The 16,008-nt window shown below is 47.7% G+C and overlaps 2 protein-coding genes across 2 annotated transcripts; one reads left to right on the top strand and one right to left on the bottom strand.

Moving 5' to 3' along the window:
* Nucleotides 1-2,887: 2,887 nt before the first annotated feature.
* On the bottom strand, nucleotides 2,888-5,414 carry LOC120438948 (tripartite motif-containing protein 16-like). Its single transcript, XM_039609550.1, has one exon. It carries the CDS (start codon nucleotides 5,377-5,379, stop codon nucleotides 3,703-3,705), a length of 1,677 nt encoding a protein of 558 aa, XP_039465484.1. The 5' UTR covers nucleotides 5,380-5,414; the 3' UTR covers nucleotides 2,888-3,702.
* Nucleotides 5,415-14,402: 8,988 nt separating this feature from the next.
* Nucleotides 14,403-14,843, top strand: LOC120438224 (vegetative cell wall protein gp1-like; the record flags this gene model as incomplete). The annotated part of the gene is made up of 1 exon (XM_039608659.1): nucleotides 14,403-14,843. A coding segment is annotated over one exon (441 nt), but the record flags the coding sequence as incomplete, so codon positions are not given.
* Nucleotides 14,844-16,008: the final 1,165 nt, after the last annotated feature.

Here is a 16,008-nt window from a genome sequence, read left to right as displayed (position 1 = left end):
AATACCCAAATATTTAATATTTCCAGATTGTAGTGGGGCAGAAGAAGAATTATGGAAGGAGCAATTAATGGGAAGAGCTGTAGATTTTGGCAAGTTAATTGAATAATCTGAAACTCTTGAAAACCAGTTTATTAGAGTAATTACCTCAGAAAGGTTGGTTTGTGAGTTTTGCAGAAAAAGCAACACATCATCTGCATAGAGACTGATTTTATGTTCTACGTTCTTACATTTTATGCCCTTAATTGTAGTAGCCTGTCTAAATGCTGCTGCTAGTGGTTCGATAAAAATTGCAAAAAGTGAAGGGGAGAGTGGGCATCCCTGCCTGGTGCCCCTCAGGAGACAGAAGTTGGAGGATGTCTGGTCATTTGTTCTGATATGAGCTGTTGGGGAATTGTATAATATTCTTATCCAGTTTATGAAAGAGTTTCCAAAACCAAATTTGTGTAAAGTTGCAAATAAAAAGTTCCAGTTAACTCTGTCAAATGCTTTTTCTGCATCTAGAGATAATATTATGGTTTCAATGTTTTTACTGCATGAGTAGTCTATTAAATTAAGTAATCTACGAGTGTTTGTTGATGAGTGCCTACCTTTTATGAAACCAGTTTGGTCAGGATGAATTAAAAGGGGGGTTATTTTGTCTAATCTCTTTGAGAGAGCTTTGGAGATTATTTTGAGGTCTACATTTATAAGAGATATTGGACGATAGCTTGAGGGAAATAAAGGGTCCTTGCCTGGTTTTAGCAGGAGACTAATGTTGGCAGAATTCATATTTGGTGGTAGTCTGCGATTTTCCTTGATTTCCTGCAACATTCCGTGGAATACTGGTGCCAAAATTGTCCAGAATTCTACAAAGAATTCTGCAGGGAAGCCGTCTGGACCTGGAGCCTTATTATTGGGCATACTTATCAGGGCTTCCTGGAGTTCACGTGGCATCAGTGGTGAATCCAGTGCCATTGCTTGACTGTCTAGTAATTTTGGAAGAGTTACGTTGTCAAGAAACTGATCAATTTCATTTTTACACGGGTTTATTTGTGGTGAATATAAAGTTTCATAGAAATCCCTAAAAATGTTGTTTATTCTTCCAGGGTCATATACTGTGTTCCTGACTGTGTTCCTGACAGCTCTGAGGTGACTGCTTTTGTACATTCATAACAAAAATAAGAATAATGCACAAAAACCTGACAAGTTAAGATGAAAAACACTCATTTGTTTTGGTCCATATGTAGCATCTGCAAGATGGCTTGCAAAGAGATGGTGGCTCTCTAGGCCATCAGCACAAAAGCTGCTCAGTTTTTGTGTGTATAGAAATGTTTTGATAAGTACTGCTGTAATTAATTAATACTGCCAGAACTGCAGTAAAAGCAAGATGAAAACAGTCAGGGTGAAGTTAATTTTCACTGAAGCAAATCGCCATAGAAAATAGATGAAAATGCATTCAGCACCATAAAGGTTAATGCATGCACACACAATGACAGCTCTCTCACACAAAGAAATTTTGCAAATGATATTAAAGCTGCAGTAAATTTAAGAAAATTCTCAACCTTTTAAAAGAATTTCCAATATTAAGAAATTTGGTGGCAGTACAGTTACAGGAATCATTCAAGTTAACGACACCTGTACCAAACTGAGCCTGTCAAACTCGACAGATGAAAGCAGGTTGGAAAGCTTGTGTAGGACATCATTCGAGGATTCAGGAGGCCAGTAGATACTAACACACCAGCCTGGATTTTCACAAATTTTATTTTAGAGAATAAAAAATCAAACAGGGAGTAACACCTGTTTAAATTACATTTAAAACAACTGCTATTCCCCACCACAGCCTGAGGACCCCTGGGCATTCAAGAATTTATAATCAGCAGCCCTATGGTTTGAGCCAAGTGTCCGTAACACAGAAGATTTCTAATTTCTTGTAATTACAGGGATTGGAAAACTGTGGTATTGGGATATGATTTGGAATTAGGCATAGCATGGATGTGACAACAAATGCATTGCATGGTAGGAAAACAGTTAGACCTGTACTGGAGAGACAATAGGTGGGATTTTGAACTGGTCCCACTATGGTGGTCTTACATAAATGAGTAAAATCATCAGTAAACACAATCAGGAAGGACTCTCAGATAAGAGTTTATTTAAAAAGAAGCTTCAGAAGAGTTTAATTACTATGTTAGTGCAGGCAGCTAGAAACAATAGATGGGGGCTAATGAGAACACAGAGTGGAGGTCAGAGCTGCTGAGTAGTTGCTGGTTTGAGTCCCTCAGGTTGAGGAACTTAGTGTTCACCCTCTATAACCTCTGTATACCTTATTTCCATGTTGTTAGGCTGCTCAGTAGAAAAGTCCACAAAAACATAGTAGATAACAGGTCAACACTATAATGCACACACAATGGAAAAGTGAAGAAAAGCACCCAGTGACGGGTTCTGTATCAACATCATGCAACCAGACAGACAATATGCAAATCAGGGGAAATTAAAACACGTCGATACTGAAAAATGATTCTTTAACCAAAGCAGAGAGAGAAACAGAGAATCGGGAATCTAAAAAGCCTGAAGCAACAACGACAAATGAACAGCAATATGAAAGAAACCACTGTTCTGACTATCCATGAGTCAGAACAGGTGTGTGTGTGTGTGTGTGTGTTTCTCTGAGTTTATAGTTGAACACAGCAGTCAGTTTCTTCGTTTGATCCCATGAAAAGTGTGTTCATTGAGAGACTTCAGAGAGAGGCTCTAAGCTGATCATTCGGTTAGATGTTAGAAAATGTACTCGTGTTTTCTGAGCTGAATTTTCATCCAGTGGCTGAAAAAAAGAAATGAAATGAAAATGAAATGAAAAGTAGCTTAGCAACAGGCTTCTGTGACTGGAAGTCATGTGTAGCAGACAAAATCCTCCACAAACAAATTTTTATTTCAGCGTAAATCAAAAAAAAACATCAAGAGGACCTTTTTAATACAAGCCTCATATCACATTAAAGTTGTTCCATAACACGCTGTCCAGGGCTGTAATTTACCCCAAATTACCGTAAAGCGTACATATTCATGGTACTCATTTACAGCCACACCTGACTTAATTAAATCCTTATAACTGAACATTAAAACACACTTCAGAAAAAAGTCTGTTATACCACACATGATGTAAAAATACAAGAGTAATGAGTTACATAACCACACCAACATCGATAAAATACACAAAAATACACAAAATTAAATAAAAATTTTCTCAAAGAAAATGCATCCGTTCAGAATATGTAATGTAACAAACTCCACAAAGCAGGATTTACATTTAATAACATTATGATCTTCTGCAGAGTACAAATACGCTCTGGTTAGGCAGAATTTACTTTCTGGTGTCACTTTGACGTCATTCTACAATGTCTGACAATTTCATTTAGTACAATAAGAAATGTAAGAAAGGAAACAACCATGAGCTCTAAGTGACAATGAGTGGTACTGTGTACCTCGCTTCTACTAGAGCTAAAATCTGTGGACACTGTTGATATTGTTAAAAAGAAACTTAAAAATTCCCTTTCCTGGTTTGGTTTTATATAGTTTCATCTGTTTATGCTATTTTAATTTGGTCTTTACCTATTTCTGTATTGTAAAGCACTTTGTGAATTTTGTTCTTGACATGAGATAAATAAATCTTACCAAGAAACTGGAAAGTCAGACACATATTTTAACCAATTGTCCAATACTGACTTCTGACTATTTCACTTTAATGAACGCTGCAGTGTCTCCATGATCTAAAAGCCGAACTCCAGCATAGAGCGGCTGAGTGAATGTGGTCTGGACTCTGTGGAGGAGAGTCATGGTTTCAGAGACGCTGTAGAAAGACAGAATACCTGCTCTGTGATCCAGGTACACTCCTACTCTGGAGGACTGAGGACCTGAGAGGTCAGTGTGGACATTGTTGTGCCAAAGAACATAGCTGTTTGTCTCACAACATAATGACCAAGATTTGTCATTTCCACCAAATGCACACTCATATGAGCTCCCTGCTCTGCTGATATTCCTGTATGCGACTGCTACATCAACTCCTCTCCCTCTCCACTCCACCTCCCAGTAACAACGTCCAGTCAGACTCTCTCTACTCAGGACCCTCTCCCCTTCAGAAAATCTGTCCTGATGATCAGAATAAGACTGTTTTTGTTTCATAAATGTTGCTTTTTTGTTCCTCTCCGATAATAACAGACGTCTGTGTGCTGTGTTTGGATCCAGTGTAATTTGACGTGAATATTTTAAGAATCCAGCTCTGGTCTTTGGCTCTGGTGGTGACAGTAAAACATCCACTTCAGTGACTGTCAGTGAGATGTTTGTCCATTCCTCTCTCAGAATGTCCTGTAGTTTATCTCTGGTCTCTGACACAGCTGCTGTCACATCCTCAAAGTACCTCAGAGGACGAATATTGATGCTGGATGAGTGTGTAGACTCACTGAGTGCTGACAGTGAGGGGTAGTTGTGTAGAAACTGGTTGTGATCCTCTGTGTGTGAGAGCTGCTCCAGCTCGCCGTCTTTCCTCTTCAGCTCAGCGATCTCCTGCTCCAGCTTCTCCTGAAGCTCTTTGACTCGACTCACTTCAGTTTCCTGCTGGGATCTGACCTGCTGCTTCACATCAGAGCTTCTTTTCTGGATGAGACGGATCAGCTCAGTGAACATCTTCTCACTGTCCTCCACTGCTTTATCAGCAGAGCCATTGATGGCCTCCACCTCCTGTTGAAGCAGCTTCACATCTTTCTCTCGCTCCTGGATTCTCTGCTGGATGTTTAGTCGTCTCACCTCGAGCTCCTTCTGCTTCTCAGTCCTTTCTGCTGCAGCTGGGACTGTTTCATGGCCTTTATGTTCATCCATTGTGCAGAGATAACAGACACTCTGCTGATCAGTACGACAGAAAATCTTCATCACCTCATCATGACGAGAGCAGATGTTCTCCTGGAGCTTCTTGGAGGGGGCCACCAGCTTGTGTTTCTGTAATGGAGCTGCATCATAGTGAGGTTGGAGGTGTTTCTCACAGTAAGAGGCCGGACAAGATAAACAGGACTTGATGGCTTTCAGCTTCCTCCCAGTGCAGACATCACAGGCCACATCTTCAGGTCCAGCATAGCAGTGATCAGCTGGAGCAGCTTGGAGTCCAGTCTTCTTCAGCTGCTCCACTAAAGCTGCCAACATGATGTTTTTCTCCAGGACAGGCCTCGGTATGAAGGTTTTGTGGCATTGAGGGCAGCTGTGAATTTTCTTCTTCTCATCCTCTTTATTAAAGTGGGTTTCGATACAGTTCATGCAGTAGCTGTGTCCACAGGGAATAGTCACCGGATCCTTCAGTAAATCCAAGCAGATTGAACATGAGAAGGCGTCCAAGTCCAGCTTAATCCTTTTTTGTTCCATTTCACCTCTCAGTAACTATGGCTGTGTGACTTTTTCTTAGCGAGAAATGAAAGTCGTCTGAACGGGAAAAAAAGCTTTCACACGTCACCACATGTTGGTTACACCCATCTTAAAATGGCAGGTGTGTGTGTGTGTGTGTGTGTTGGGGGGGTGGGTGCAATGAAGCGTGTGGACTGAGAGGAGGTGCTGTGTTTCAAGACAGGAAGCTAAAAATGTATTGAATTAAAATGTTGAATGACACCTCAATTATTTGGATTGAAACTCAAAATATATAAATGAAAAGCTCATTATGGCGCCATTATGTGTTTTAAATGTGTAATATTAATTAAATGTAATTTTTAATTCAATTTTGTTTATATAGTGCCAAATCACATCAACAGTCGCCTCAAGGGACTTTATGTTGTAAGGGCCTACAATAATACAGAGAAAAATCCAACAAGCATGTGACCCCCTTTGAGCAAGCACTTTGGCGACGGTGGGAAAAACTCACTTTTAAAATGAAGAAACCTCTAGCTAAACCAGACAGGTGGCCATCTGCCTCGGTCGGTTGGGGGTGAGTTGAGGAAGACAGGACAAACTTCACGCTGTAAAAGAAAGCCGGAGATTAATAATAACAAATAGCTAAATGCAGAGAGTTGTATAAACACAATGAGTGAAAAAGGTGACTAAAGGAGAAACACTCTACCTACTGAGCTAACACTGCCCCCCCCTCTTTTTTTTAATGTTACCCTTTGACTAAAGGAGTCAATAGATCTGAACCCTCAGGGTCACCTGATCTAGCCCTAAGTATATGCTTTAGCAAAACAGAACGTTTTAAGCCTAATCTTATAAGTAGAGATAGTGTCTGTCTCCTGAATCCAAACTGGAAGCTGGTTCCACAGAAGAGGGGCCTCATTCTACTTTTAAATACTCTAGGAACAACAAGTAGGCCTGCAGTGCGAGAGTGAAGTGCTCTAATAGGGTGACATGGTACTACAAGGTCATTAAGATAAGATGGGGCCTGATTATTTAAGACCTTGTATGTGAGGAGCAGGATTTTGAATTCAATTCAGGATTCAATGAAGGGAAGCAAACACTGCAAGTATAAAAAACTGTAACTCAACACCTGGAGCTAAACCAACAACTAGATTACAGCAACATTCGCAATAAAACATGGTAACATTTGTTCCATCTACCAACCAGTGAAACCATAGAACTACCAACAGCTATATATGGTAACTATGTCAACCGAAGAAACTGCAGCATCTTGACAACTTCTTCATCTCAACTTCTTCAGCTAAGCAAACAAGGTAAACTACAGCAACATCTGCAGTAAGACATGGCAAATTCTAATACTGAGCTACTGACCGAGACAAGAGCATCAGCTGCTAGTAAATTTGGCAACATCTTCAACTAAATTAGTGTCAACCACACATCACCAAAGCAATGCAACCACTTCAACTAAGCAAACGTCCAGCTACAGTATCACCTATAACACAAGGACACTAATCTAAGTAAATGAATGAATGAAACTTCAGCAACATTCACTATATGGCATGACAACTTCTGCAACTAAATAAATGACTATAAAATAGCAACATCCGCTACAAGTGTTGAGCCTGCAACTACCACTACAACTACAACAATGTCCGCTATAAGACATGGCAACTACTATAATAAAATCAAAGCCTAAAACTACAGCAACACCTATTACTGGGCATGGGAAGTTTTGCAACCAAATTTCCATTTGAAACCAAAATGGCATCTGGTAGAAGATAAAGAAAGAACTGAAACCACAACATCTGCAGAAAAGCATGAAACATTCGGTAACAAACCAGTGAAGGAGACTGTAGCGACATCTGCTATTAATCATGGCAACTTCTGCAACTCAGCTACTCCAACTATAACAACATTTGCTATAAGACACAACAACTACTACAACTAAATTATAGAGTAAAATTGCAGCCATGCCAGCAGCAAAGAGTGACAACTACTGTAGCTAAATGTCACGATCAGTGTGGCAGACCGTGGGAAGTGGAGAATGAGGACCCAGATGCAGGACTCTGAATAATGAGCAGTGCGTTTATTTACAGTGATGTAAACAGTTCACACAAACCCCCGTGCTCTCCCCTGACTCCCATGCTGTGTCTTCTTCCCAATTTCCTCGTGCTCTGCGCTCCTGTGTGTCAGCACTCCCAGTGCTTGCTGCTCTTAGGCTTCCCACACTCCTCCTGGGGGGGAACAATAGATCCAGCCATCAAGACACACAGCCCCTGCGGGCATACACTAACTTTTACTTGCTCTCAAGACACTGACATGGAGTCTCACGCAATCATCCCGCGTCGGTGGAGGCTTCACCACACCATTAAGTAGCTCCCTCCTCCGACGCTGATCCGCTGCAGGTGCGTGGCATCCTCCTCGGGCGTGACCAGCCATCCTCAGGCCTGACTGTGCCTGTAGCCCAGCGTCCTGGCTACAGCCACACACACACACACACCTCCCTATACATACACATGGAGAAAAAAAAAACAGACAGCAGAACAGTGCACACACATCTTCACAAAATATAAAAAGGTCCACAACTGCTCAAGGACCCTGGGTTGCTCAAGCCCAGGTCCCTGACACTAAACAAACCTAATGTCATGGTCCTGGGTCATTTTGACCCAGTGTTCTTAGTTTTCTTGTGTTTTGCATTTTGTTCATTATTTTCTCCATGGTTCCTAGGTTATTAAGTTAGTTTATTTGATTTACCCTCGTGTATTTACCCCCCGTGTCCCCTTCCTTGTATCTATGAGTTTTATGACACCTAAAACCACAGCGACATGTGCAATGAAGCCAAATTTTACAATTAATAATTTCAATTACAGTAACATCTCCTACTACTGTTGACACTGCAACTACAACCAAACAAATCTATCTATGATTAGACATGGCAACTACTGTAAACATAAAAGTCCTGAATATAACAGTCGTCTGTTGGAAACGTTCGTACAAGCATGCAATGAAAGTCTCTCCTCCAACTCCTTAGCCAGATGGGAAATGCACAAATGAGGGATTATCCCCAACAAGGTATTTTTATTTGTTTGTTTTTGCTAAACACATCAATAATGGCCAACAAATCAAATGTGTGTGTAGTATTTGTGTTAAATGCTTATGAATTTTGCCAAACTCCTTTAACAAAAAAAAAATTGCATTTCAATCTCCTGCCTATGTGTTTGTGTGCTTGTGCGCTGCGTGGTGACATAGACACGTGCATGTGTGCTCCAGTCACAGCTCCTTTCAGCATGGCCGGAGGTAAGTCACTGTCACGTTGCTCTCAGCAAATGAAAGTTTCCTAAGGCCATAAGCTGTAATCTGAATATGACTGAAATGCCACGTTTTGGCGTTTGATGTCAAACTCGTTCGGTGTAAGTCTTGTAAAGGGCTGAGTTCGCTAATCAAAGTTTTTAATGAGGGTACAGCAGCAACGCTCACATGCTAAGTTAGCCTGGTCGCTAGTGGCAGGTGAAAGAAATCACTGCTGTGTTTTGTTAACAGCATTTACTGTGTTTTTTGTTTTTTTTTCAGGAGAGGCGTGCTAGCATGCGCGCAATGTTATTAATTTTTTCCTTTTTAGTTTTTTTTTGAGAGCTTAAGTTGATATTTTAAAATATTTCATTGTATTTGATTAATTATAGTATTATAGTAGTATTATAGTAAAAGGAGCTGCAATGCACAGCTCCTTTTAGCATGGCCGGAGGAGAGGTGTCCTAGCAAGGGCGCAACGCACACAGATCACAGCTCTGTATTTCTATATGTTGTAGATTGCAGAAGTTGCTGCAATTTACAGTAAACAGCCCAGAGAGACAGCGTTGTCTCCTGCCTCCAGAACACAACGCATCGACAGACGCAGCACACACAAACGGGTTACATTTGCTTAACCAAAGCAGAGAAAGAGAATCAAGATATGTCCAAAAGCGGCTAAACAGGAAGGACACAGATATATACTCTTCTGCATGAGTCAGATCAAGTTTTAGTATGCGTGTGTGTTGGTTTCACTTGTTGCTCTGAGTTCATGGTTGAACACCTTTGCACTCTCTGACAAAAACATAGGTTTCTTCCCCTGCGTAAACACTGAGAGACTTTGGAGGCGGGCTGTAGGCTACTCACCCAATCACATGTCAGAAAACGTACTCGTGCTTTATGTGCTGCTTTTTCCAAATATACCAAGTCTAGTCTAGCTGTAGTTCACTGCTGTGTGTGAATGTGTAGGTTAAAAAAAAAAACTGAAACAACTTGTTATTTAAGTTTGAAAAAAAAAAATTAAAAAAAACTTTTCTACAACTCTCATATCTCAGAAACCTCCTCAAAGATGATACAACCTGCATGTCATGACTCCTTGTCAGACGTGTGGACTCAAGTCATTCATTTTATGCCTTCAGACTTGACTTGAAAAAATTTTCTAAGACTTGTCAATCAATCAATCAATCAATCAATCTTTATTTATAAAGCACTTTTCATACAAAAAAAAAACTGTAGCACAAAGTGCTTTACATGGTTAAAAGCAGCCCACCCCACCCCACCCTCCCACTCACTCCCCACACTCTCATTAACATAAACGGTCATGGATACACACATTCCCCCCCCCACACACACACACACACACGCACACACACACACACACTTAAAGAGTAAAATTGGGCTGGGTACGCATTAGCCAAGTGAGGAAACACTATCACAGGGAGCTGTCTGCACCGGGAGCCGGTCACAGACCGCAGCCTCCAGGCTGGGCACACAGCAGGAGGGAGACAAGGAAGCCCCCCAGCCAGGCTGAGAGGATCCACAGAGCCCTAGCAGCCACGGTCGATCACAGCCCCGGTGCAGAGAGCCCCCTCCGAGGAAACACTGGAGATATGACCTAATAAGAATATAAACAGGATAAAAAGATAAAATAAATAAGAGTGGGATACAATATAAATATAAGTATAAACAGAGTAAGAAGATAAAAAATGAATAAGAATAAAATCAATAAATATTAGGTAAAAACTAAATTAATAATATAAATAGAATAACAGGATAGAATAAATAAGCATAAAATAAATAAACGTTAGTTAAAAGCTAAATTAAAAAGGTGGGTCTTGAGCCTGTTTTTAAAAACATGAACGTTCTCTGCGGCCCTGAGCTCCTCCGGCAGGCTGTTCCACAGTCGAGGACCATACCACTGAAAAGCTGCCTCTCCGTGAGTATGTGTCCTGACTTTAGGGACAATCAAAAGGCCAGTACCAGAGGACCTCAGGGTCCGCGAGGGTTCATATGGTAAAAGCAGATCTGAAAGATAAGAAGGCCCAAGACCATTAAGACATTTAAAAACCAATAAAAGAACTTTAAAATCGATCCTGAAACACACGGGGAGCCAATGCAGCTATTGTAAAACCGATGTAATGTGGGCCCGCCCTCTGGTCTTCGTCAGCACACGAACTGCAGAGTTTTGTAAAAGTTGTAAAGGTGAAATATTCTTTTTGGGGATCAAAGGCTGCGCTTAGATCCAGTAGCACCAGGACTGAGAGCTTTTGGGAGTCCCAGTTACATCTAAGATCATTTAAAACCTTTAGGAGAGCAGTCTCTGTGCTGTGGTTCACCCTGAATCCAGACTGAAATATCTCTAGGATCTGTTTATGTCATGATCCTGGGTCCTTTTGACCCAGCGTTTTGTGTTTTCTATTATTGTGATTTTGGTTCTGTCCTTCCTCTGTGTAGTGTTTATTCAGTTCTGCCCATGTGTTCCTGTGTTTAGTCCGCGTTTCTTAGTCTGTGTCCTTGCTTGTGTAGTTCCTGTTTTATTGTGAAGGTCTGTGTCTGACGTCAGTGTGTTCAGTTTACTTTTCCCCTGTCTCGTCAGGTCGGATTACTCCCAGCTGTGCCCTCCTTTTGTGTCTCATTCCCTCGTTATCCTTCTGTGTATTTAAACCTCGTGTCTGCCTCTGTTAGTTGCTGTTTCGTCTGTGTTGGTTCCCCTAGATGTCCCTCGTCTCTCCATATGTGTTTCCTCGGACCTCCTGCATCTTCGTTTCTGGTTTGCTTTGTTAGTTTTCCCCAGTTTAGGTTACCGGTTAGTGTCACTTGCCATTCCTGTTTATTTGCCTTTCTGTTAATAAATTCTTACTTGCACTTGAGCTGCTGCTGCCCGGTCCTAATTAACTCCCACACGGCTTGCACCTGCAAACCGTGACAGCACGAAACAGCCAACATGGACCCAGCAGCTTGCGACCCTTCGGAGGAGCTGAAGGATGACATCATTTTCTCCGTTGAGAACCTTCTCAGCCTGTGGTTGGAACATCCCCCGGAGGAGCTTCGTCGCGCTGTGGAAACTCGCCTACAGCGGCTCTTCTCTGGTCTTCCGTGGCTGTTTGGCTCGCTCTCTCCGACCATTCAGGCCTTCCTTCAGCGCACACCTCACCTGCTCTCTGCCACTCCTGCCTCGCCGCCCGACTCGCCGAATGTGATCTTGCCTGGCCCGTCGGAGCCGTCGGCGGGGAGGAAATGTCGATCGCGCCGCCGGCGCGCCACCCCACAGCCGGACATCCGGACTTTTAATTCGCCGGTTGTGGAGAGTGAGGGCTCTTTTTCGGACTATGTGACTGTTCATTCTGGGGCTGTCTTCTGTGCGGCAGATGATTTTGAGAACAGCTCATCGCCTGCTCAGCAGCCGCTCTCTGCTCAGTTTCCTGGTGTCACTCCACCGCTGCTTTCAGAAGCCAGGCCCTGCAGGAGGAGCAAGCAGCGGCGAAGGAAGGATTATGTGGTGGAGGACACTGGGCTTACTCCGCTACAATCCTTTGCTTTGTTTTTGGGACTTCCACGTTCGGAGCTACACAAACTTCCCACCTCCTCGTCCCAGCCTCGCTCCGCCACGGCTGCCCAGCCTCCAGTGGCTCACTTAGCTGCCCAGCCTCCAGTGGCTCACTTAGCTGCCCAGCCTCCAGTGGCTCACTTAGCTGCCCAGCCTCCAGTGGCTCACTTAGCTGCCCAGCCTCCAGTGGCTCACTTAGCTGCCCAGCCTCCAGTGGCTCACTTAGCTGCCCAGCCTCCAGTGGCTCACTTAGCTGCCCAGCCTCCAGTGGCTCACTTAGCTGCCCAGCCTCCAGTGGCTCACTTAGCTGCCCAGCCTCCAGTGGCTCACTTAGCTGCCCAGCCTCCAGTGGCTCACTTAGCTGCCCAGCCTCCAGTGGCTCACTTAGCTGCCCAGCCTCCAGTGGCTCACTTAGCTGCCCAGCCTCCAGTGGCTCACGTAGCTGCCCAGCCTCCAGTAGCCCAGCTCCCAGGGTCATCTGCTCACTCACACTCAGTTCAGTTTCCAGTGCCCCCAGCGTCACCTGCTCACTCACACTCAGTTCAGTTTCCAGTGCCCCCAGCGTCACCTGTAGTTCAGTTTCCAGTGCCCCCAGCGTCACCTGTAGTTCAGTCTCCCGTGCCCCCAGCGTCACCTGTAGTTCAGTCTCCCGTGCCCCCAGCGTCACCTGTAGTTCAGTCTCCAGTGCCCCAGCGTCACCTGTAGTTCAGTCTCCCGTGCCCCAGCGTCACCTGTAGTTCAGTTTCCCGTGCCCCAGCGTCACCGGTAGTTCAGTCTCCAGTGCCCCAGCGTCACCTGTAGTTCAGTCTCCAGTGCCCCAGCGTCACCTGTAGTTCAGTCTCCAGTGCTCTCAGCTTCACCCTCAGTCCAGGCCCCAGTGCCGCCTGTAGTCCAGGCCCCAGTGCCGCCTGTAGTCCAGGCCCCAGTGCCGCCTGTAGTCCAGGCCCCAGTGCCGCCTGTAGTCCAGGCCCCAGTGCCGCCTGTAGTCCAGGCCCCAGTGCCGCCTGTGCCCCCCGTAGCTCAGGCCCCTGTGCCCCCCGTAGCTCCAGTCTCACACTCTCGCTTTAGGCAGGGAGAAGGTCTTAGTTCCACCCAGGGAGATTCTTGCTCTTTAGCTGCTTCAGGCGAAGTTATGCACTCCAGGGCTTCCCCAGAAGCTAGGTTTCACCCCCCAGCTATTACTGGACCCCTGAAGATTAAGCAGCCCTCAGAGAACTCCTCCATGTTAGTGTTGCCTGGGCAAAGCCAGTGCTCCATGCAGTGCCAGCTGCCTTTATGTCGGCTAGTGGACTCTTTGCCTCGTGTCTCCGCTGGAGGGTCCGAAGGACCGCTCCGGCCATCGTCTCGTGTCTCCGCTGGAGGGTCCGAGGGACCGCTCCGGCCTTCGTCTCTAGTCTCCGCTGGAGGGTCCGAGGGACCGCTCCGGCCTTCGTCTCTAGTCTCCGCTGGAGGGTCCGAGGGACCGCTCCGGCCTTCGTCTCTAGTCTCCGCTGGAGGGTCCGAGGGACCGCTCCGGCCTTCGTCTCTAGTCTCCGCTGGAGGGTCCGAGGGACCGCTCCGGCCTTCGTCTCTAGTCTCCGCTGGAGGGTCCGAGGGACCGCTCCGGCCTTCGTCTCTAGTCTCCGCTGGAGGGTCCGAGGGACCGCTCCGGCCTTCGTCTCGTGTCTCCGCTGGAGGGTCCGAGGGACCGCTCCGGCCTTCGTCTCTAGTCTCCGCTGGAGGGTCCGAGGGACCGCTCCGGCCTTCGTCATCAGTCTTCCCTGGAGGATCCAAGGGACCCGTCCAGCCTGCAGCGCCTCCGGCTTCCACGCCGCCTGCTGCAGCGCCTCCGGCTTCCACGCCGCCTGCTGCAGCGCCTCCGGCTTCCACGCCGCCTGCTGCAGCGCCTCCGGCTTCCACGCCGCCTGCTGCAGCGCCTCCGGCTTCCACGCCGCCTGCTGCAGCGCCTCCCCCCACGCCGCCTGCTGCAGCGCCTCCGTCCCCACGCCGCCTGCTGCAGCGCCTCCGTCCCAGCTTCCACGCCGCCTGCTGCAGCGCCTCCGTCCCGGCTTCCACGCCGCCTGCTGCAGCGCCTCCGTCCCGGCTTCCGCCGCCTGCTGCAGCGCCTCCGTCCCGGCTTCCACGCCGCCTGCTGCAGCGCCTCCGTCCCAGCTTCCGCCGCCTGCTGCAGCGCCTCCGTCCCGGCTTCCACGCCGCCTGCTGCAGCGCCTCCCCCCCGGCTTCCACGCCGCCAGCTGCAGCGCCTCCGTCCCCGGCTTCCACGCCGCCGCCAGCTGCAGCCTCTGCGTCCACGCCAGCTGCAGCGCCTCCGTCTCCGGCTTCCACGCCGCCGCCAGCTGCAGCCTCTGCGTCCACGCCAGCTGCAGCGCCTCCGTCTCCGGCTTCCACGCCGCCGCCAGCTGCAGCGCCTCCGTCTCCGGCTTCCACGCCGCCGCCAGCTGCAGCGCCTCCGTCTCCGGCTTCCACGCCGCCGCCAGCTGCAGCGCCTCCGTCTCCGGCTTCCACGCCGCCGCCAGCTGCAGCGCCTCCGTCTCCGGCTTCCACGCCGCCGCCAGCTGCAGCTTCACCATCCACGCCAGCGGCAGCCTCACCATCTACGCCGCCAGCTGCAGCGCCTTCGTCTCCGGCTTCCTCGCCGTCACCTGCGGCCTCTTCGTCTCCGGCTTCCTCGCCGTCACCTGCGGCCTCATCGTCTCCGGCTTCCTCGCCGTCACCTGCGGCCTCATCTGCCACGCCTGCAGCACCCTCCGAGTCTTCAGCGTCGCCTGGTCCAGCCTCCGAGTCTTCAGCGTCGCCTGGTCCAGCCTCCGAGTCTTCAGCGTCGCCTGGTCCAGCCTCCGAGTCTTCAGCGTCGCCTGGTCCAGCCTCCGAGTCTTCAGCGTCGCCTGGTCCAGCCTCCGAGTCTTCAGCGTCGCCTGGTCCAGCCTCCGAGTCTTCAGCGTCGCCTGGTCCAGCCTCCGAGTCTTCAGCGTCGCCTGGTCCAGCCTCCGAGTCTTCAGCGTCGCCTGGTCCTACCCTGTCGGGGTCTGCAGCTGACTGGCCACTTTCCAGGCCACTGGCCAGGCGACATCGCCGTCGTGGGCGGCCCCCGGACCGCCTTCGCCTGAGTCGCCGCCATTGCCTCCCTCACGGCCGGCCCCCTGAACTGTGCCCGCGTCGGCGCCGCTGCCGTCCTCACGGCCGGCCCCCTGAACTGTCCGGGCTCCTGGGTTGTCGGCCCCCGGGCCGGCCCCCTGACCTGGGTCCACATCGCCACCGTGGCCTTCCGCACGGTCGGCCCCCGGAACTGTTGGGACTTCTGTGCGGTCGGCCCCCTGGCCGGCCCCCTGAACTCTTCTGTTTTGGACTCTGTTTTTTGGGGCTCCAGTGTGCGTTTTTTGTTGTTGTTTTTTGGTGGTGGCTCGTGTTGTGGTTTTTGTCCCTCTTGTGCACTGGTTTTGTTTTGCCCCGAGCCCTCCGTCCTGGGCCCCCACCGCCCGCCCTGGTCGGGTTTTCTGTTTTGCTGGCTGTTTTTGTTTTCTTGTTGGGCTGTCTGGGGCCAGCCTTTGAGGGTACTGTCATGATCCTGGGTCCTTTTGACCCAGCGTTTTGTGTTTTCTATTATTGTGATTTTGGTTCTGTCCTTCCTCTGTGTAGTGTTTATTCAGTTCTGCCCATGTGTTCCTGTGTTTAGTCCGCGTTTCTTAGTCTGTGTCCTTGCTTGTGTAGTTCCTGTTTTATTGTGAAGGTCTGTGTCTGACGTCAGTGTGTTCAGTTTACTTTTCCCCTGTCTCGTCAGGTCGGATTACTCCCAGCTGTGCCCTCCTTTTGTGTCTCATTCC

The sequence above is a fragment of the Oreochromis aureus genome, linkage group 3 (assembly GCF_013358895.1).
Source record: "Oreochromis aureus strain Israel breed Guangdong linkage group 3, ZZ_aureus, whole genome shotgun sequence".
Lineage (NCBI taxonomy): Eukaryota > Metazoa > Chordata > Actinopteri > Cichliformes > Cichlidae > Oreochromis > Oreochromis aureus.
This window is presented reverse-complemented; position numbering and strand designations above follow the sequence as displayed.